This window comes from Saccoglossus kowalevskii, chromosome 15 (assembly GCF_978046115.1).
Source record: "Saccoglossus kowalevskii chromosome 15, keSacKowa6.1, whole genome shotgun sequence".
In the NCBI taxonomy this organism is placed as follows: Eukaryota; Metazoa; Hemichordata; class Enteropneusta; family Harrimaniidae; genus Saccoglossus; species Saccoglossus kowalevskii.
In genome coordinates, this window is record NC_140655.1 from 25,258,448 (window position 1) to 25,281,283 (window position 22,836).

General features: G+C 34.2%; 3 protein-coding genes across 3 annotated transcripts in view; 2 read left to right on the plus strand and 1 right to left on the minus strand.

Moving 5' to 3' along the window:
- LOC100375728 (histone-lysine N-methyltransferase MECOM-like) overlaps positions 1 to 22,836 on the plus strand; it is a 105,208-nt gene that overhangs the window by 55,261 nt on the left and 27,111 nt on the right. The gene's annotated exons all lie outside the window — the stretch shown is intronic.
- LOC146734282 (uncharacterized) lies at positions 544 to 2,644 on the plus strand. Its single transcript, XM_085490617.1, has 3 exons — positions 544 to 865; positions 1,709 to 1,924; positions 2,294 to 2,644. The coding sequence occupies exons 1-3, from the start codon at positions 621 to 623 to the stop codon at positions 2,451 to 2,453; spliced, it is 621 nt and encodes a 206-aa protein (XP_085346743.1). The 5' UTR covers positions 544 to 620; the 3' UTR covers positions 2,454 to 2,644.
- On the minus strand, positions 1,952 to 7,052 carry LOC144357739 (uncharacterized). The gene is made up of 10 exons (XM_085490616.1): positions 6,355 to 7,052; positions 6,099 to 6,188; positions 5,783 to 5,891; positions 5,360 to 5,582; positions 4,679 to 5,201; positions 4,397 to 4,583; positions 3,788 to 4,045; positions 3,521 to 3,692; positions 2,769 to 2,917; positions 1,952 to 2,615 (listed from the first exon to the last, which is right to left on the minus strand). The coding sequence occupies exons 1-10, from the start codon at positions 6,763 to 6,765 to the stop codon at positions 2,437 to 2,439; spliced, it is 2,301 nt and encodes a 766-aa protein (XP_085346742.1). The 5' UTR covers positions 6,766 to 7,052; the 3' UTR covers positions 1,952 to 2,436.

The following is a 22,836-nucleotide window of genomic DNA, read 5'->3' on the forward strand; positions in this document are numbered from 1 at the left end:
CAAACCCAATAAAGAATAGGAGTTCCTTTCTTTGTGTACTGTTGTTAGATGAGAAACTGAATTAAATAGAGGATATAAAGTGTATGCATAGTCAAGGTGCGGTGCTGTCCGTCTGTCCACTTGTGACTGAAACACAGATATGCAGGGCTCCTCTAGCTCGCGTTATTTGTAATCTCTGACCCATTCTCGCAGTCACACTAGTATTTCCCCGATTTTGAAAATAAATCTACAAAATTTTGATGCAGGCGGAAAGTTTTTCATCATTGATGTAAATTTTTAGCCTAATCAGATTCTGTAGTTACAATTTAAAAAAAAAAAAGCTGTCTTTGCGCGTAGACCACTTGAGGTGAAATTGAGATGAGTTATGAGTTGGGGAGCATTCCTTTAAAGTGTACACTGAACGATAAATTCGTCAAAGATATTATATTTCAATAAATAAATTGGTGACAATACCAACAATTTCATCAAAATCCACGCACCATGAGCTTTGTTATGGGCGATCAATGTTAGCATTTTTACCGGTGCGTCGATGCTCATTTGTCTGTCAGGAACTCCGCGTCATTTATGGGCGTCAAATCTGTGACGTCACAAGTGTGACCCAAACATAACCCTAAGGAATAATGGCGTCGCCAACTCATAGTGCTGAAAGTTCGTCAACTCCAAGTGATGCGTCGTCGCAAAGCCGTGATTGCGAGCTTGAGTTGAATTACGAGTCTTCTGACTTCGATGTCGAGGGTTCATCGGTTGACGGAGGTATACGGCCCTACCAATTTGAGCCCGAATTTAACGACGACAGTCACAGTGATTCTGCTGAAGAAAACGATGTCGGTGATGCTTTGGGCGATCGCCTGAATACTACCGAGTGGTAAGTGGTCGAATCAGCTGGTTTTGATAACATTAACTTCCGGAGTTCCGCATATTTTGAATAATTATTAACCTGTATTTCGGAGTAGTTTAAGTCCCAGAACGAAATGTTCTGATTACGTTCAATCACGGAACTCAGACATGCATAGCCCACTAAGTTTAATTTCATTTTCTGTATCTGTTGACATTATATTTGCAAGTCAGTACAATACGATCGGTGAAACAACAGCTACCATTTAAGCTTCATATTATTGCCTTAGTAGTTAATTACAATTTATGATTAAATTGTATGCATAGGAGCTTATATTTGTGATGCATGTAATCACAGTCCCTCTATCCCCAACTGTGATGTAATTATAAATTATAAAGTCGAATTTAAGCAAGACATTTACTAATTAGACAAATTGAAATTATCTTGTATATTGGACATCCAGCATTATATTATTAGACAGATCATGACAACCACAACACATACAATTAAATTGTAAGGGGCCAGAATGTTAGCATTTGGGAGGAGGCTTAAAAAACTTATTCCCAATAAGTTGCTGTGATGTTTTTGTTTTTTTATTTGAGACTTGGGGTGGGGTGGTGCTATATCGTAGAGGTAATGCCTAATGAATATTAAGGTGAAGACCGTATTTTCAAGTGTCAGGAATAAATGATTTTGAAAATATGCAAAATAAATCAATTTTAAGATTTTGACAACTTACCTTTGATAGTTCTGATATGGTAATAATTTGTTCTCACAAATAATTATACTGTATTTAGGAGGTAAATAACAAGATAGTAAATTTCATTTTTGCTGAGATACCTGCTTCAAGTATATGTTGTTTATATAATTTAGGTGTCAGTGTAACAGATGTCATGTCATGCCCTCTGCTGAGGAATGTAGATGCTGTTATGAAATAATGCAGGTGAAAGCTGTCTGTGATGAAGTTCCAAATACAGCATGCATCACAGAACATCCTGGATTTAAGCCAGTGTGTCTGGACAAGTATGTATTGCTAACAGCTTATCATGTATATAGACAGTACCATGGAACTATTCCAGAATCCTCTGAGTAAGTATTAAAAGTCGCACATACTGGTCTGGTATGAACACAATTTTATTAGGACAAAATATATCATGGTTTTTGTTACACTGAAAATGTATTATGGTAGATGTGCATAAATGTTAATGAATGTCAGACCAATTACAATTATGTTTTGCTAGAAATTTCTGAACTTTGTGAACTGAAAATGGTTGACACATAAATATGTACAACCAGAACCTCAGTAATATTGTTGAGGGCCATACCAACTACATTACATTTGTAATTGTGTACTAACAGTATTCTCTCATGTCCAATAGAAGTATAGGCATTTTATTAGGTTGGAATAAACTGTGTGCAGTAGACAGAATTTGTACATTCAATTTATTTTCCTTGCAGGAGATACAGGTATGTTGCCTACAGGCAACTTGTCCGATGGTGCTGGGGATATTTAGGCAAAGATGTCAGAGTTCCACTCCCATCATGTGCAGTTCATCTTATCAGAGAAACATATCCTTCACAGAATGGAGTTTATCAGGGATTTAATTATGTTGATTAAAAAACCTCGACTGAAAGTCAGAAACTGCCACTTCTTTATTCGGTCTTTTGAACTCACTGCAGAGTGCAGGAGGTACTTTGTTCAACACATCACCTTTTGCCTGTGACATGGTACATTTTACCACTCTTGCAGTGACATTAGTTGTCACATTTTGTACATAATCTGTAATAAAGAATATTTTATTTTTTTAATTATTGTTATTGTTTTATTTGTTGAAAAACTGAGCTGTGGTTGTGATTTTAAGTGGCTTCAGTCATGCAAATATATAAAGCTGCTAGTGTACATGCATGTAGAACATTTTATACCGGTACTTACTGTAGGTAGGTTCTGTCTTTACTTGACGCACTGTGTAACTGCCTTTTTTAAATTTTGGATAAGTTATTTTATAGCAAGGATTTCCCTGCTTAGTAACAGCAGCATGTCGCCCACCATTTTCATTATAATGCATTGCTGCCAAGACAAGCCTATAAATAAAACAACCATGCATTATGATATACTGTATTTTACCACTAAGGACTTAATAGAATTACAAATTCTGAGTGTTAGAATACTTGTTACATACTACATCAATTGTGATTGCTAACTTTTGAAGTTAGAAGGCTCTATCACAGGGATAAGACCTGTCAGTAAATAATTAAAGTCAAAGACAGTAATGAGAACTTGTGTATTACACACGTCTCCAAACCTGTTGATTTGTAAACAATATGTTGTTCTCTGTTTGATTGTAGAATTTAATGTGATAAAACTTATATTTGTACTAATTTAATCTACTAATTTGTTAGCCAGAACTACCAGGGCCAATGTTTTTTCAAAAATGTTGAATTTCAGGTCGTCATTTCAATGTTAATATATTTTGCTGCTATTATTCAACTGTACCAGTTGGAAGGTAGTTTTTTGGGGGGTACACATTGTGAAATAATACAATGACAAGTTTCTTTTATGGTGCCAATCTTTATCAACATCACTCCAGCCTACGTTTCCAACTCACAGTATATTACAACAAAGCTCTTTTGACCGCAAAGTTACTTGTTTATTTTCAATGTTGATTAATACAAGTACGCAGTTACCTGCACATCATTCCATTGTATGAGAACCCATGCATCTTTGGGGCAAACTGATTCACCACAGAATGGTATCCTTCCAGTTCTGAAGTCTGTTGTATTGTTGACAACTTAGGTATATCTTTCTTCATTTGTCGAGAATTGAGGAGCGTTATCAATTTCTCTAAGGGTTTAGTTCCTGGAAATATATATATAATATTTAGGCATTATAATAACAGCATACATATACCATCCTAGTCAAAGTGTGTTAAAATGTGAATAAGAGAGAAATACCTGGTTTTAACCATCGCTTTCTTCTCTCTTGTCTTGTTAAATCCTCATGTTCACATCTAGGAAAGAAAGTTCCATGCCCCTCATGAATATTTTGGATGTGGTTTCCAACAGATGTCCATTTGTCCATCATCAAATCACCATTTCCATCAGGTGTTGAGGCAGCAGTCCAATAAAGATGATTGGTGACACTTTTGATCCAGTCTTGTAATATACCACACTCTTTCTCTTTAGAAAGAGCTAGCATTTTTTTCTGTAGACCTTAAGGAATAAATCCTATCATCAGTATTCTGTGTTTTCAGTCATGATTATAGTTGAACTGTTGCAAGGTAATTTGCTGGTCATGTTATAAAATTGCACTTAAATTGCTCTGAATATTGAATATTATCAATATCACTGATGCTGTATTTGACTAAAATAAATTGAAAATATCCTACAAGGATTAACAATTTCATCTAAAATAATCTGTTCTACCCTAGTACCCATCAATTTTTGATATCAATAGACCACGGATAACAGTGGATCATTTGCATACCAATAGAACAATGGAAAAATGTTTAAGCATGATAAAACAGCTGCTCTCAAAGATTGTGGGGGGAGAAAACTGCTTACCTTTAGCAACATGCCACACATCCACACAGTGTTGAGTATCTGTCATGTTCTCTCTGACCCATTTAATTATTTGAACATGACGGTCTGTGACTATTTTGTAGATATTAATACCTTGACCCTGTAAATATGCCACACTCCTTGCCAAACCTTCCTTCTCCATGTGGCAGCTACTTTTCACCTCGTTACTCTGAATATAAACAATAGATTCAATTTAATTATAAATTGTTACTAGATTGGTGTTTACATAAAACGAGGTACTTGGTAAGTAAAATGTATAAATACCTGCACAAGCTGTATGTCAATCATAGTACCATTATCAAGGTCCATGACTGAATATGAGCCAAATTTAGCACTATGGCCAGGGGTGTCACACCTCCCATCTCCACCTATGCAAAGTGACCTTCCATTTTGAAGTGCATCATCAATGTACTTTCCACGCATGTTTCCCCATACTTCCATTACTGCTGGTTGGAGGTAGTACCTTTGATGTTTCATGAAAGTATCCGTTGAAATACTTGGCATATTCATAAACTGTAGGACACGTAAAGTTTTTGATGCTAATGCCCCAGCTAACAAAATTCCACAAGAAAGTCTAAGATTTCCACTTGGAATGGAACCTATCATGGATTGGCTGTTCCATTTTGTGCTTAGTCCACAAAAAACACAATTCTGCTCCACTCTTACCATTGTGCCACATATGTGTGTGATTTCACCTAATGTAGGTGAAGAGCATCTGGTACATGTGTGGAATAGATTCATGAGTTGAGCTTCCCCAACAACAAAGAATCTATTTTTCTGCATACACCTATAATTAAGAGAAATAAACTAAACTATATTTATTGTATAACACATTTTATTTTTACCATAAACCGTGTGATGTGAAGCTACTCAATGCTCACCATGTTTACCTACTTTCATTCACAAATTTTCCCATTTATATTTTATAATTTTATTAAAACTTACCAATCATCAGCACTCGAACATGAAGCTTGTGATTCACATTCTGACTGTTCATATGTCTCATCAGAATCAGTTGTTGCATTGGACTCTAAACTTGACCAAGTTGTGTCAAGTTCATTGTCTGGGGGTGGTTCTTGTACTTGTATTGTTTGGTTTGGTTTCAGGAGATCACATTGTACTTGAACGCTTCTTCTTTCTGGAGGATGCAACATCTCTGTCTGGCAAACTGTAATGCAAATAACACAGTCAAGTTCAAATACAATACCAAATGTAATTGTCCCATCTGAAAACCTGGCAGTGTGATGGAGAACCTTTTAAAAAAAAAATCTGAGGGTAAGAGAAAAAAAAATATTCATTGTCAAGATACGAGAAAAAAATATTTTCAACATAAAATATTCTCCTAGCCTCCCCACATACAATACATACCTTTATTTGATCCAAAGGGCCTTACTTGTACACGCACACTTCTCTTATTAGGCTGCTTGTAAGATATTTGAGTACCATATGTTCTAACAGTCTTAGCCTTGGTTAAAGTCTTAAATGTGAAACAAAATTTAGGAAGTGATTATTTATTTATTTATTTATTTATTTATTTATTTATTTATTTATTTATTTATTTATTTATTTATTTATTTATTTATTTATTTATTTATTTATAAACACACTAATATAAACACACCAAGACGCTGTTTATAGAATACATACATGTTTTTCATGCAAGTTTCTCGCAAATGTTCAGTACCTGAATAGAGCTGTCGGTAAGAGAATCAGTGTCCTGTACTTGGTGGCTTGTGTCCTCGTCATGGGTGTCCTCCGAATACTGCAGAGTTACCTGTATCAAACAATGATTACAAATAATAATGTATGAAAAAAACAGACAATTGAACGTACGTAATAGCATTACCGCCATAGCCAGTCGTTATGTGTAAACGTAAACATACTCGCGGTAAATTCAGTGCGCGGCACATAGTCGAACATGAACGAATACAAATACCTACCCTAGCATTTTCTCTTTTAAGAAAAGCAATCCTTGGCCTTTTAGGTGTTGAGACAGCCGGATACGCTGGACTTGTATCAGTCTTGTTACTAATACTCTCCGCCAGGACGCCGGTATGAATTGTTGGCACGGCATCTTTGTGCAAAGTTTTTCTTCCGGGAACTTGTCCCATCGCACGCATAAACTTGTATTTTGCCGGGTAGCACTCGTCTGTGAAATGCACTGAGCAAAGCACAGAATGCTTCGTAGGACCATGCCATTTAGCTCTCTTCACCCGAACAAACTTCGTCCAAAGTTTGCTCAAAGACGGTCTGTCGAGGGGGAATGCGTGAAGCGAAACACCGTCAAGGTTCGTGTTCCAGCACCCGAAAGCAACGCAGCGTTTACCTCGTCTGTCACAACCACTTGACATTACTAGTTTAAATACGAAGCTCAAATGAATAAAAAAAATTCCCAAACGCAACAGTTCGCGTCTTTGGTTGCAATATCACTAAAATAAAACCGTAGAACATACACGAAAATCAACAATAACACAGCTGATCACGAACGACATTTACATACGGTTTACATATCAATGGCGGCAAACTGAACAGGGCGGTCACACTTATGACGTCACATCCAAGAGGTCATGTAAACGAGGTCAAACGGGGGGACTTTACGTGCGATTTTAACAGAATCCGCTATATTTCGTAAATGAGTCATCGGATTTTAAAACAGATTTCTGGTGTTTGATATTTAAATACAAGATAGCAGAAAATGAAATAAAATCTAGCGTTCAGTGTACACTTTAACCTCTTCACCACCAGTTCCCTCTTTTTGTCACAAATTCACAAAATAGTCCTGTTTATAGTCTGCACTTCCCTCAGAAGATTGGGTAAACAGTGGCCAAATTTTTGGTGTAAAAAACAAAAATTGACTCAAATTTTGTTTGTTGGCTCAAAAATTAGGGTTCATTTCCAGAAATATTGTTGAATATAAGAAAAAAGGGCAAAAAAATTTAGGCGTGAAAGTCTGGTGGTGAAAAGGTTAAGACAGGTGACAATATTTTCACTGGCAGGTGACCTTGGGATATCCCTTAATGATTAACTTTTGATGTGTGCAGTGCAGTAACTAGACAATCATGAAGATATCCACTGGTTGCCATCACATGTGTCCGGACAAGACAGATAGGTTTTGGCTAAATATTAACCCTGCACGAACCCCTATAAACAGAAACTGATGTCACTTCGTGTTTTAAAAATTGATTTTTCTGTCAAAGATGATTCATGTTGCAGTACTTTTGGAGTACTGACGGCTGGAAGTGGATCTCCCTGTCCTCTGTTTCAACACATGAAGACCTTGCGTATGATGCAAGGTATAAGCAGCTTTTTTAGCTCCTTTTGCTCGTCGGCCAACCATCTGAAAAAAAAAGAAAGCACACTTGAATTTGAAATGAAATATCTGAGAATCATAATTTTACATTACAGCTGTCAGCACAAAAAAAATAGATCTTCAGTTTTTAAAAAAATGAAAGTTATTTAATGTGATCTTAACTGCTGATGACTTTCACTTTCAAGTTAAGCTTTTTAATCAAATGTCGTGAGAAAGAAGGAAAAAACCAACATCGTTTATATGCATTTTCAAAATGGCCGACCCTGAAAATTATTATTAACTTTTTACGATGCCTGTTAAAAGTGGAAGATTTATGCTGATATCATCGTAACATGTCCCTGTTACACGTACACGCATCTCAATATTTCATCGGGTAAACACGGTGACAGCATTACGGACAGTTTCTGGTTAATGATTAACCGAAATGTTTACCCACCATTTAACAGACCAATAATTTTACTTGTGTCTTAGGTCATTGAGAGAATATTTATGTCCCTCTGTTGCAATCCAAACTGATAAGACTTGACGAAAATAAAATGCACTTCAAACTTAATTAGGGGTCATACTTTTGCTTTGTTGACTCATGAAGACCTTCACCTGCTTGTCTAAAAGCTTTAAGGCAATATATAACTTTTTTATAGTTCACAGGATTTATGAATTTATTGAATGTTTGTTAGACTGAAAGTTCTTGTGAGTGAAACCATTTAAAAAAAAAATCAATGTAGGATTATACTTGCACTTGTTGCTTGAGTGAAGAAGATAGAACAGCAATTTCTAGAATTTATGCTTTTATATATATTACATCAACAAGTTTTCACAAAAAGACGAAAAAATTAAAGCCGTCTAAAAAAAAGAAAAAAAAAAAAAAAGAAATGATGCCTAAAAAGTTGTCAATCAATGTTTGTTTATTTACCATTGGTGGAAACCTCTGCTTTTACATCAAGTGTGTTTCCACCCTCTGTAAATCAGTGTCGCTCCACGTACTGACAGCCACTTTGGAGAGATTAAAAAATATCGTCTCATCTGAATAAGGAATGATATATACATGTACTGTCATCAAGGAATTATCGTCAAACTTAATTGTCCTCGTATTTAATGAAATGATGGACCATGATGATTGCCATGGTTTTTTGTCATTCTTTTTTCAACAAATCATTTTCTCATGACCTCTTTTTATGCGATAACTTATCAGTTATTATTAGTGGTATATTCTTTGACATGTGCTTATTCTTGTGTGATAACAGATTTTTTTTTTAATAACATAATTGTGTCTTTGTTGTCATATTACTTTTGCAATTTGTGTTTTGAGTTGTGGGCTTTTTTTCACACTTCTTTTCTCAAAGCCCTAAATGCTAAATTTGTTGACAAGTAATAATTTTGGACATTTCTGAAATAAAAATGGAGGATGTAATCCTGCCATAAATTGTGAATTTGGTCAAACAACAAAGTTAATTTCCTCATCAAAAATAAAATGTGATTATTGTCACTCAGGTGATGTACTAGTAAATAAATTAAAATCTATTCGTTAAAAATCTGAAACTGTTGAAAAAAAATTTATTATGTAAAAAAAAAATGATTTTTAGGTAAAAATAAAATGAGCAGGTTACCTAAACTATAACTATGATTTTGTTGTTGGTTTCCACCACTTTGAGGTTAATGCCATCATCATCGTCTTAATATATGAGATAATAAAAAAATCAAACCATCCAAGAAAATACAAAATTTTTAATGCCTTGAGGCAATGTCATTTGGTTAAGAAACAGAAACGATAATTATGGGTTTGTGGAGTATTGTGTTTGGTATTTCTTGCCTCAGGGGATTTTGTTGAGGACATCTTTAAAAAGCTCAAGTACAATAAAAGTATGTCTTTATTTTGACGATGCTTTTTTAAATTTTTTTTATCATGAACGATGATCAGCTAAACAATTTAAATACCATCTTTGATTTTAAAATGTTTGTTTTTCATCCTATTGATTGTTTGATAATTTAGTGCTAAGCTGTTCATTAAAAAATCAACTTTTAAGACTAAAATGTGTAAATATTCTATAATAAATCTTAATCTAATGAAAACAAAAATAATCTGTAATACGTGCCGAAAAGTGAATTTCACTATTATAATGATAATTATGCAAATTAAAATTTGAGAATGATTTATATTTATGTTTTTTTGTGAGTTTTGTAATCATCTATATATTTAAAATACGATGGCTCCCCCAGATCTGATTCCATCAAGATAGAATGGAAGATTGATGACTTTTTTATTGGTAATTTCAGCTCAAATTGCTGGAATTTACACGCTTATAAATCTTTCTGCCGTTGATCGAAGTGTTCTTATTTTTTGTCATCTGGTTTTTATTTTTCGTTTTTCCTTCCAAAGTCATGTCTCCCTGTCAAAGAAAAAAACGTTTGGTCACCAACAGACAAAGAATAAATGGAAATAAATATGCCTGCTGAAAAAAATTGAAAATTACTTCGCTTCTTATGTTAGTACAAAAAATTGGGCTTTGCATTAGTATTTATATAAAAAAGTCAAATAAATTCAATAAAAATCACTTAAATTGACTCTTTTTTTCGAAATCAAGTTTATTTTCTGACATTATCTCATTGAAGGGAGTCAATTAAGAATTTTGACTGAAAGTGATAGAATTAAACCCGTAAATCACATCAAGTCGATTTCACTTTGAATAGAACATTATCGTCTTCAAGTAGTTTTAGCCTGTGGCAATGGTTAACGTTAACTGAGATACTCGTAGACAAGACAAATGACTGTTGGTTTAGATCATTATAAAATAGCTCTTCGTGGAACTGAGAGAGATCATCTGTCAGCCAACTAACAGCAGATGTATTCATCACTCTATACCAAGCCACGGGCATCTATTTAATAGATCGTGGCGATATTCACAAAACGCTACTGCTCGTCAAAAATGAATGAGATGCAACTGGCTGTAAAAGCGCTTGGTTGTTCAGGTGTACAGTGTAATGCATCACCCTAGCACAACCATAAACCTCATTCCATTCTAATGTACTCTGCTCTTCTTTATCGTTTACCATGGCGATGCACTGGAGGATGCAATGATGGATGCTCCAGACACGATAAATGCGCTGTGGAAAAATGTTATGATGAGAATTTTCTCATCGACATAGAGAAGTGATGGCAATCATTCCAATTTGGGTATTCACATTCTGTGTACCGTTTCATGCACTTGCTTCGCTATAAATACCTGATAATAACTCATGTACCATCCACCAATTTTCCACCCCACTTGATTTTAAATCAATTCTCTATTTGGCTTTTAAAGTAAGAGGAAACTGGGAGAGAATGAAATTTACATTACACATACTCAGTTTTATTTTGGATTGTCAATAAATGACTTCATCAGATGGGTGCTTCATCCTCGATTGATGACAAATCACCAACTTAGAAAAACTATTTACATTTTGTCACTTTGCAATCAAAACAATTTTTTTTTCTCTCTTCAATTGAGATTTTTTTCTTCAAATGATAAGATTTATGGGATGCAGTTGCCCAGTGATGGGTTACCACAGCAACCTATCTATCATCGTGTTCTGACTTTAATAAAATGTCGGTCTGTATAAAAGCTAAAAAACTGGTTGGAGTAACGAAGACGTATAAAAGTGGCAGAAACGACAGTTTGCAAGACATGAGGGAATTGCTTACAAAACTAACCTGATTATTTTTTATTATCTATTGTTAATGCTAAGGGGAACTAGAGAGTGATTACGTTAACTTGAATTACTTATTAGGATTTGTTCATGTGGATGACCCTATCTGTAGTGTATATCACAGCGGGGCCAGTTTGTCTGCCCTATCCTCACTATCACTTTATTTTAAGCCTTCTCTGGGGATTTCTTATACAAGACATACTGATGGTTGTTAAAAAAGACGTCAACTTGCTGACTGAATGTGTTGAAAATCCCTTAATCATTAAGAATAACATGACCGTTTTAATTTATCACAATTCTTCGTGTTGGCTTTTTAGAGGCTACGCCAGGGGACGGTACTGCAATGACGCCAAGTACACGTGTATTCACATATTAGTGCGCAACCTTTCTATGAAAGGCAGCTTAAAATTTTGTTTCAAATTATCCTTTTAAAATTAGATCAATTATAATTTTGATTATGACAGGCAAATCCAGAGATTTGGAATTTAATGGTTGTAAAAAGATACGCCATTGACAATAGAATCAGCTCATAGTAGTCTGAGTCATGTTAAGGAATTAACAATCCTGTGTTTTAGAATTTTGTCACATGTTCTTAATAAATTGAATTATTTCAAAGAACCTTTTTGGTTAAGAGAAATGAATCGGTAGCGTCTCTCTCCGTACTTCCCATTAATATGCAAATTCTGTTTATTTCAGAAACCAAATTAAAACAAAGTGAGAGATCAGCACCCGAATATATAGGCAGATTGACATTCATCGAATTTAAACTCCGCTGGCTATGGTCGCGACAGATTGACGAGGTCTTTTCCCCTTTTTGCAAAATATAGATACCTATTTGTTTACTCTGGCGATGTTCTCGATTGTTGAGTTTTCGTCAATTTGACATTGAGGCCGAGATGCAAGTTGTGATATATAGACAGTGTAATAGAATCTGTCACCAAAACAAATTGGTTCTGAACCGCGGAAGTAAATCCACGCCAGAGCTGGATTCGTTTTTAAATACAGATGACATATAAGCAAATCGCTCTCATTCAAATCGGTATTTCAGCATGTAGTTTAGACTCGTTTCACATCTCTTCCTATCCTATCGCCTGAAGATATAGTTGGGCATCTGTGTATTAATTTTCTCCTTGGTTGCTTTGCATGTATTTTGCTGCCTAAGTACTTGTAATAGGCTTTTACTCTGCGTTACTTTCATTGTCTCGTTACTACAGTCAGCGCGTTCGCAGATTTGCAGCAGTATGTATGCGTGGAAACCCGGACTGCATAGCCATTGCTTAGTCATTCAGAACAATGGGAAAAATAAAATAAAAACAATCACTCAAAATAACGCACCCTTTTGATTTTGCAGCAACCGGATGGCCGATATACGGCCTAAAAATAAACGTTTACAAATCTTTACTAAACTTTTCTTTATGCGAACAATAGACAGTTTTTAACAATACTTTTGTTTCTTGTGAGCCGGGAGAAACGTTTATTTACCTAGTTCTGTTTGCCTGTATCACTGTATGGTTTATTATGCAGTAATATGGTCTTCCATATTGGAGGCGGAATTAATTATATGCCTAGTGCTTGTTCCCTGGTTTATTTCAGAAATTTCGTACCCACCTGTTGCTGTTGAAAGTATAACAATATTTCTAAATATGGGTGGGACTAAAACAGCTAGATTATTACACAAAACAAATTGCTCAAAGAAAACTAAATTTTATGGTTCCAATGTCACAATTTATGAAGCCAACACAAAACATTGTTTTCTTTTGTGTACATGCTGCAGTCACATTTCTATAAAATTATTAAAAGTTAATTTTTGCATCATATGTGGTGTATTTGCATTTAAATTTGTATTGAAATGAACAGAGCAATAAATTAAGCAGTGACTTAAGTGGGTTCTGACCTACTTTACTAGTCAGAAAGTTGATGTACGTTCGTTCGTGTTGAATTGTACTATTAACTCTATATTTTGGAAACGTTTAATTTTTTGGGTTAATTATTTCAATGAATTTGAAAGAATTATATTTTGCCCCCCAAAATGTGTATTTTTGCGATATATCACTTATTCAACTGCCTTTATTTTGAGTAAAGCTAATTTTCATCTGAAGCTGGCAATAATGAAATTTTTCTAATGTACTCAAAATTATAATAATATGGTTATATTTCCACTGCCACCGACATCTCTCCTACAATATAGTAAATTAAGATTTTTAAAACAATACGTTTTCACGGCTGCGATTATCAATAATATAATTAACACCAAAATAATTTTGTATATTGTTGAAAATAAAAGCAGTTTCTACTAAAAATGTAAAAAAAAAATTCTTGGTCAAAGTTTATTTTCAGCGGAAAACATAAAAAATGTGTATTCTGTGCTAAAGAGAAAATTGGTGTAAAATGATCAAATAAAGTGAAAAGTACTCTTTCTTTTTTTTTAAACGAGAAAATGACAGGAAGATGCTTGTCTCGTTTAACGACTATCAGCACATGAGAGTTACTTTTGAAAATTGCTAACTTAATTGCTAGTAGAACCTCTTCACCCCCACACCAACATATTTCCTAACTGTCTGCCACATTACTCTTATTGTGTCTGAGCGTGAGTAGAAATTCCTGACAAGAAATGCTCCATTAGTCTCATATTTTGCCCATATTTTAGAGAAAGCAAATTTTTCAGCTGAGTGACCGACTAAATTCACTGCCGTCACAGATAGAGATGCGGCTGTTTAATGACACTGATTGGGTGAGCCTTTTAGGTTCGTTGAAATGAGTTGCACAAATTCCGCATACCAGAAAAAGGACAATAAAGACCACACATAAAATTTGAATCACATTTGTCCTTGGGATGTTTTTTTTTCTGTGAAACGTACAACATCAAACTTGAAAGAAATGTCTGCATAACAAGTGAAAAAAATAAACTTCTGCAAGAAAAGGGATCATAGTTTTTTGCCAAAACATTTGTTTTAGTTGCGAATCAATTAAATTGACATTATAGTTTTGTAAATCATGCCGGAGTTATATCGGAAGAATATTTTTTAGTGTCTAATCATTTTCTGCTTAAAAGCAGCGACAGTAAAACTATCAAGGACACGTGAGGTCTTCCCATTCACTACAACTCTCAGTTTCTCCTTTGTCCTGGCCGACTTCCATGAAGTCTCCAAGTTCCGTTTAATCATTTCTTCTGTAATCTGTGATTACCATTCCTTAATACAGTGAGTAATTTTATGTTTCGTTGAACAATCGACGAAATATCTGATTCTTGCTGCCAAAGTGGGCTTCTGGGAGTACCCAAAACTGTGCTATGTCACAGCATGCAAAAAAAGTGTTTCAACACCTTTCATATGGATCATACCATTTATGTAGTAGGGAGCAGTGTGTATAGCAGAGGGGGGAATTCCTGTAAACGCAGATGAACAACTACAAATAATTCTAAACAACTATTTCTGATAAAAGTGAGAAAAAAAATTTGAGTTACACAGAAAGAATTGCATGGATGTAAACAAATTTTTTTCCCGTTCGAGAACTAACATACCTCCCGAAAATTGCCGCTACCAGAGACGTTAATTCTGTTAGAGAAAATCTTAAAGAAGCTAAATCTGTGTAATCCTAGTTAGTCTTTGAAGTCACCGCTCACATTGCTCTGGTCGGCATGATCTCATAAAGCCATTGGATTTACACCTTCATAAGTCGTGGCCTTCTGTGCGTCCCAATCTCATTTCAGTATCAGCTGATTAGGGCGCTGTCAGTATGATTAAAATCATCCCCATCCGAGTGTCATCTAGGGGGAGTTTTCCAGTCAAATTAATCTTAGGCTGAGACTTTAAGCTGACAAAGGGGTTTGAGGGATGAAATTAGGCCTGGCGGCATTCGCACTGGCATACAATGAACTATTGCTACCAATGCAACATTTGAATATCAATACTAGGAATCGGAGTGTTTTTGTCAGAGTGCAGATGTTACGTTAAAAGACCTCAGCAGAGGTCACCAACATACTACTCGCATCCTGCTCTCATAGTCATCAGCAACTCCTATATCCCATCAGTACCAGCTGTCTCCCAAGTGAAGTTTCGTTTCCATCGATGTTTGACTTATCTCCAACTTTTCTATAAGTTGATAACATTGGAGCTTTTAAAGACATCACTTCTGCACTCTCATTTCATCAGTATAACTGCAGGTATGCATCAGAAAATCAACTTTTTAACTTTCCCTTCTTTTAGGATAATTTTTCAGCCAACGAATTTCCTGGTTTTGAGACAAGACATTTATTGCTATGTGTGTGTGTGTTTTGTTTTTGTTAGTGTACTTGCAGTGATGTGCGAAAACTACATCAATATAATGTACCCGACCCTCTGAAAGTAATTACCCATTCAGTATTGTGGCATTTCTTTCAATCAAAATGTTTTAGGATGTATTTGTGATTTGTTTTTAAAAAGAAACAATACTGCGCAAAATGTTGTGTGAGAATCCTAATGCATCAGGAAGCGCAACTATAACAGAGGAACTCGGCCATGCGTAACATTGATCTGAAAGCTGTGGGCAATTCTGTGTAATACGTTGTCATACCACTGCATACTGTGGTAAAAAAATTAACGTGATTGCAAAACCATCTTCAGTAAAGCACCGGTGATTGTTTTCAAACCGAAAAGTATTGTTCGCGCTACAACATTGCACACTCCGTAGGATCGTTCTTTGTCAGCCAATTACAGAACATTGCTGACAGTTCACGAGTATGCTAACGCAAAGACGATTTAGAAGTAAATATTTCTACAAAGGCAGCTTTTCTTGTAGTAATTTGGTCGGGGGATGAGGTCTTTGAGAGACGCACAAAGGAAATCCTCATTAGTCTATATCCTTGTAAAATTGATTGAAAACCTGATAGAAGAATATCTTTAAACTCTATAACAAGTCAGATAAGGGGTAACTATGTGGCTTATGCAGTGATTACAGTGTCGGTAATCTCTGTTACTGTATTCATACTATTATCTCGTGTTATACCAATGTAGTTTGATCTAATTTACAATTTAACTGCTTTTTTGAATTACATTTCTCCAAGAGAAGCTCGCTTTTTTTTCTTCTTTTTTTTTTTTTTTTTAAATTCCTCATCAGACCTCACCTGTCCGTTTCTGTTGATAATTGTTATTGTTGGGTTACAAACCTTTTAGTTTTTGTGCATGGCTTTTAATGTGTATTTTTTTTTCTTTTAGTTCAATTTACTCGATTCATGTTGAGGCAGATTACCAGCTATTTAATCTTTCCATACAAAGCACGACAAATTTTGTTTCATAATGCATTTTTTTTCTGCTCTGGTTGCTGCCCTATTTGAGCATGCTAATTTCAAAAATTAAAAAAAAAAAAAAAAATTTCAGACTTACCGGTATTCCAATATTATTTTCATAATTTTCTTGGATATTTGGGGAAGGAAAATGCTAATAAAAAATTGACTATATTGAAATGGCGAAAATTTTCTTTTTATTAGAATTTATCAAAATTTTTTCCACCCAACCTTCAAATATTGTATATTACTTTTTGTTGCTGGAACTTAAAGCGTATCATTAGTAATTGATACTAATGATTTCTATCTAATCTAATCTAATCTAATTAGATAAAATCTAATCAAATAAATTCTATGTTATTCTAAACTGAGCTGCAAAAATATATTAAATCAACAAAAATCACTGAGTAAGACAGGTACAACAAACTATTGCTATGTCCGTAAAAATAAATTTATTTAATCTGCCGTGGAACTTTAGATAGTTTACAAGTATTTGATAAAAAAAATGCTAAATCCATGGTAAAAGAAAACATTTGTTTTTGATAACAATTTGATAAAAATTATAAATATAAGGTACATTTGTAATTTTAGAGATTTTCAAAAGCATGTGAAAAAAATAAATCGAAGGTATATGAAAAAAGTATTTTCTTGTCTAATGGTCAAAATATTTCAGCTGTATATTATTTGGCTTTCTGTCTCGTAGTATAAACTGTAGATCTTAATTTGTCAGGAAAATTGTCCTTCACTTGTGATTCACTCCCTGATGCATACCCACACATAAATAAAAACAGAGATAAAAAAAATTGGTAAAACCGTAATGGTTATATGATTTATTTTCAATGCACTGTTCAAATAAGTCACCAACATTTGATTAATGTCTTCTGGTGTTGAAATTATATTTTTTGAGTAAATAGAGTTAAAAAAAAAAAAAAAAAAAACACTGTAGAGGGTGTGTGGGACATATCATATGCTTCTTATTGAGTCTCACAGTCTGGTGTATTACGTTAACGACAACAACACGACAGTCGCATCACGTAAGTGTGTAACTATCTAGAATATGATTAGCTCAGTAGCTTATTGCGTTAGTTTTCTTATTGGTTTGTTTGGCAGTTACTTTGGTTTTGTGTGATATCGACACTGAATGCCGCTGACTCTGCCTATTCATTGCATAGCGTTGTCTTCGGCAGGGCACCTGCCTAATCACTGACAAAGCGAGGACACTTTGCCAGCTTGCAGAGGCTTTTATTTGGCTTGCTTTGTAACTACTAGTTTTGTTTCTTTTTCTTCTTCCTCTTCTTTTATTTATGAGCGAGTTGTAAACAATAAGAGACCCCTATCATTAAAGATGATCACTGTATATCGCTGTAATATCGCTGTCATTCAAAAATTTACCAACCATTCTTCAAAGCATGTATCTTATTTGTGGCTATTTAGAGACGACGAAAAAATTGACAATTTGTCTCATCCTGATTAAAGCTGCACAGAGCCGAGTTCATGCGTAAACTTTTACGAAAATTAACCATCGTTATTATGTGGTTGAATATATCTAATATACTATTATATATTATCTTGTGATAAAGTACAAATGAAAGATAATTTCACACTGGAGTGTGATCAAACCCTCGCTGCGTGCGATAACAGATTTTACATTTAACTGAAGTTAATCGAGCCAAAGGGAGCTAGAAAATGCGTCAACAAAGGAGGTGTGGACAAATTGAACATGAGTTTTTGAGTTGTGGGCAATATTGGCAACCCAGACATTTTTTTTAAATGCACTATTTACTGTGAAATACTTTATTTTCGCTTGGAATTAATTTTTGCTATTTTGCGGAAGGAATGATTCAGTGAAAATAAAATCCAGTCAATATACCTTTTTTCCTATATTTTACATTCAACTTGTCAAAAATCATTGAAAATTAATTCCAGCTAAAATGAAGTATTTTACAGTATATCAAGACTATAACTGTAAGTCACACTAAAAAAACAGCTCGCTATTTTAAGTTATTTTTTATCTGAGATCATCCATGAAACGAACAAACTTTAATTCACAAATTTGTAAGCTCTGCTTCTAAATGTGTTTCTCAAAACAAATCTTTGTTTTGCCACTGAAACAATGTCCTCAACACAATTTGTTAACATGTCAAAAAATTGTTGTATATATACTGTAGAAAGATTGGATCTATATTTTGATTTAGTTAACCTTTTGAACTCCAAAAGTCACCTTTCTTAAAAAAACTGGCATCATTTTCTTTAATGAAAATCTAAAAAGCTACATTTTTATTTGCATTTTATTTTTTACTTTTTGTGAAAGTTGCTACTTCTCAAAAAGACTTCCTCTATGTATGTTTTTATCTTGTAATAAGCAAAAATTAATTATTAATTCATTGTATAATCCACTTTAATAAATTCGTAACAAAAAATAAATAAATAAATAAATAAATAAATAAATAAATAAGCTTTAATAGTGATTTGATCAGTCACACATATATAAATGTGTCTTGTGTCCGAGGTCTTAGCCAGCAATATAAACTGTTACAATGAACAATGACTGTGTACCAAATGTCTTTTCAACTTAACGCTAAACAACAGATGCTTTTTTCTAAACTGCTACTAAATGGTGAGGTTCTTGTTCATTTATCATTTTTGAATTCTTTTGAATATGGCTGTAATGTGGCATCGTCGAAGCACACACACGACCTGCCTTTTATTTCGACGCATACTCAGTAGGACCCAGTGTTTTTAACATGTCATTAGTAGTTGTGGCAAAGTTTTTTGCCTTTAAAATGATGTTTAATGCGTGCGTTGTTATGAGACATATCATCTATTTAGGTACTGGAACACCTGTTGCTCGGGATGAAATAACACATGGTAAATGTGACGGCACAAAGCATTGACGTGCTAACACACTGCGTTATTGGCTTTCGCTAGGGTGGTTTTCTTTTTACCCACGAGTGCAGTCGCCTCCCCTTTTGCGATTACTATACCCTTAATGAGCAAGCAAACAAGGAAGGCAAATCAGTGAGATAAGCTTGCTATAATACCAGTATCAATACCGTCACTTTGCTGTCCCCCGCAATCCTCCTACTCCACATTATAACGCTTGAAACAATATTGTATTCAAAAACTTTTTTCTTTTTCGATGACTTGTTTTATGTTTACTGCAGCTGTACATTAATAATGAACATTTTTTACAAAATAACAAGAACAAATTTCTCTCATTTAGAGGGTATTAGCACCCCTTGGTAACTAAATGGAATCAGCCAATCAGTTAGACCCCTGCTTACAAGTGGGCTCTTCCAGGCATGGGGCAGAAAGCCGATAACAGTAATAAAGGTGTGCCTTGAAAACATTGAGTTGAACCAACATTAATTTTCTGTCAAGTGTCGGCAGAGACTGATCGTTATTTATTGGTATGTCTGAAATAGATCAGATGTTGCAGATAAGCGTTCTAAAACTGACAAAAATAACATAAACTGTGAAATATGAAATCTTTTGAAGTGCCAAAAACTGCTGTTAAAGGTTTTCTGGTGTCTGTAAGTATGCTGTCATTTCTAATACATATATAATGATTATAAATCGGCTGTCATGGCAACATTAAATTATGAATCATGGCCAGAAAAATGCTTTGTTAATACCAGACAGTCAACATTGTTTCCTTGTTATGCAAAGAACAATGTAATAAAAGGAAAAGAATACCTAATTTGTTTATCAAATTATTTGTTTATTTGTTTTTTATTTGCTCCAATAAGGAAATGGTTGAGAAAAACTTTATGGTATTTGAACAGCTTTATTATATTATTTTGGATAAATTTGCATTTAATTGGGAAACAATTTTGTAACATGAATATTTTCGTTTTAAATATTTTTCCCCAGAAAAATCATAATCAAGAACAGAGCACTTTGCACGGCTATGATTTCATTGTCAACACTTCAATTTCCAGAGATGAGATTTTGTAACAGACAACAGTCCGTCTATCCGCAGAATAGATATGAGTAAAAGTAAAACTAGAAGCCACTCAACTTCTGTGTGATTATTATGCAAATGTAGAGCATCCCCAAGTCTTTGATTAAAAGACAGTCATTAAAGTTTTTGAGAAAGGAGTCCCCTTTTAAACTATCACAAGACGTTTTACATGGCCCCCTTGGCGTTTTCAGGTTCATTTGACCACAACAAATACCTTATAGATGTAGAATTCATTAAGAACTCGGCATTGTTAGTCCAGACAGTTGCGGGCTGTTTTTGCAAAACGCTTCAAAGATATTATGAGTGTAATTAACACGGTTGTGTGACGATATGTGTAATTAAGATCCACAACACAATGCCTGTATTTCATTTGTTCTTACAAGTTGCTATTTTAGATTACCGATTTTCTAAACACTTATGTAGGCTATTTGTCCAACTTCACTGAACTTGATTCATTCTGACATTGAATGTTGAAGTACACTTACTGTAAAATATTTTATTTTAGCTGGAATTAATTTTCGCTGAAAAATTCTTTTGGGTGTTTTGTAAGGAATTTATTTTCACTGAAATCAGTGAAACCAATTGAATGTAAAATATAGGAAAAAAGGTATATTCGCTGGATTTTATTTTCTCTGAAACATTCTCATAGCAAAAATAGCGAAAATTAATTCAAAGCGAAAGTAAAGTTTTTTCACAAATTCCAATTCTGCAGATAGAACATAGACTTTGTTGTTTCTAAAAGATCAAATCAAATGAAAAATGTCAATCTTTTGGTGCAATCAATAAAAACACCCCCAAGGACCAACCTTCATTTCCTTCTCTCTATTGGAAAGAAAATTAAAAAAAAAAAAAGTTGCATTATTGTAGCGATCAGCTTTATGTCGGCAAAGAGAGACGGATTATTACCAATTACGGCGAGCATCAAAATAAACAATTATTGCGGTAATCAAAAAGAATGAAGCGATAATTTTTATGAAATGATACGCTGTCCCGATGGGATTGTTTTGACGTCGTTGACATACAACTGATTTGATTTACCGCACTGATGATCAAAACGGCATATTTGTTTGGCCCGAGATCAATTTCTGGGAGAACATTTTAAGAAAAGATCAAACAGTCGAGAGATTTCACCTTGAAAAGGGAGACTGCCAAAAATGAATTTCTTAAAAACCTTGATCCTCAGATTCAAAACTTCTTTTATTCACAAATTTATTTCAGAAATTTTTCACATACCTTCACCTTGAAAGTTGATTACAGTTCTGTTATTAATCTATTTTTCATTCCGTATTTTAAAATTCAAAGCAGTAATAAAATGAATAAACTTAGCTGCTAGACTAATCATATAAGAAGATTATTATTAATACAAATTAACGCTTTCGCTAGAGGAGGTTTGAGGAGATGTGCACTTGGCTTTGAATCTAAGGATTATGAGTTCTCAGAGGCATCATAAGTGTCACCTACGATAACATCTACTGTCGCTTAATTAACGCATTACTTCCCCTATTAATTGATTAGCTTGTGATTCTCAGTACTCTAGGGAACAGGATGGAAATTCAATGTCAGGTTTATATAGATGATGTACTATCACTCATTTATTGTTCTTCTCTATCTCAGTGAAATTACCTACTTTAAAATAAAGGAAGCTTTCTTCATTGGGTGGATTAAGAATTTTATTTTTTTGGATCATTTGTTTGTAAAAAAAAAAAAATGACCTCAAAAAACTCAATTTATACAAATCTTCCTATTTTGGGAGGTTCATATGAATCAGTGAAGGGTTGTGATGGGAAAAGATAGGGAGAGAAGAAAAGATTGGAATTGAATAGAATTTTGATAGAATAGATAGAATGGGATAGGACAGGGAAGAATAGATGGCTTAATTTAGTTGGGAAAGAATTGGGATGTTGATGGGATGATATGAGATGGAAAGGGATAGGACAGGAAAGGATGGATGGCTTTAGTTGGGAAAAATTTGGGATTGGAGAAAATAGAATAAGGATGAAGTGGGGTGTGACAGAATCTAAAAACTAGATATGAAATGAGTTGAATACAGAATGCTATGGGGTTTAAAATATTCATTTATCCTTCCAAGCATGCAGAATAAACAAAGAATCAAATTCAAGGTAGCAAACCACTGATGGGGAATCCAATTTGCATGTCGGTGTATGGCATATGTTTTTTTCACACCAATGCATAAAAGTGTGTGA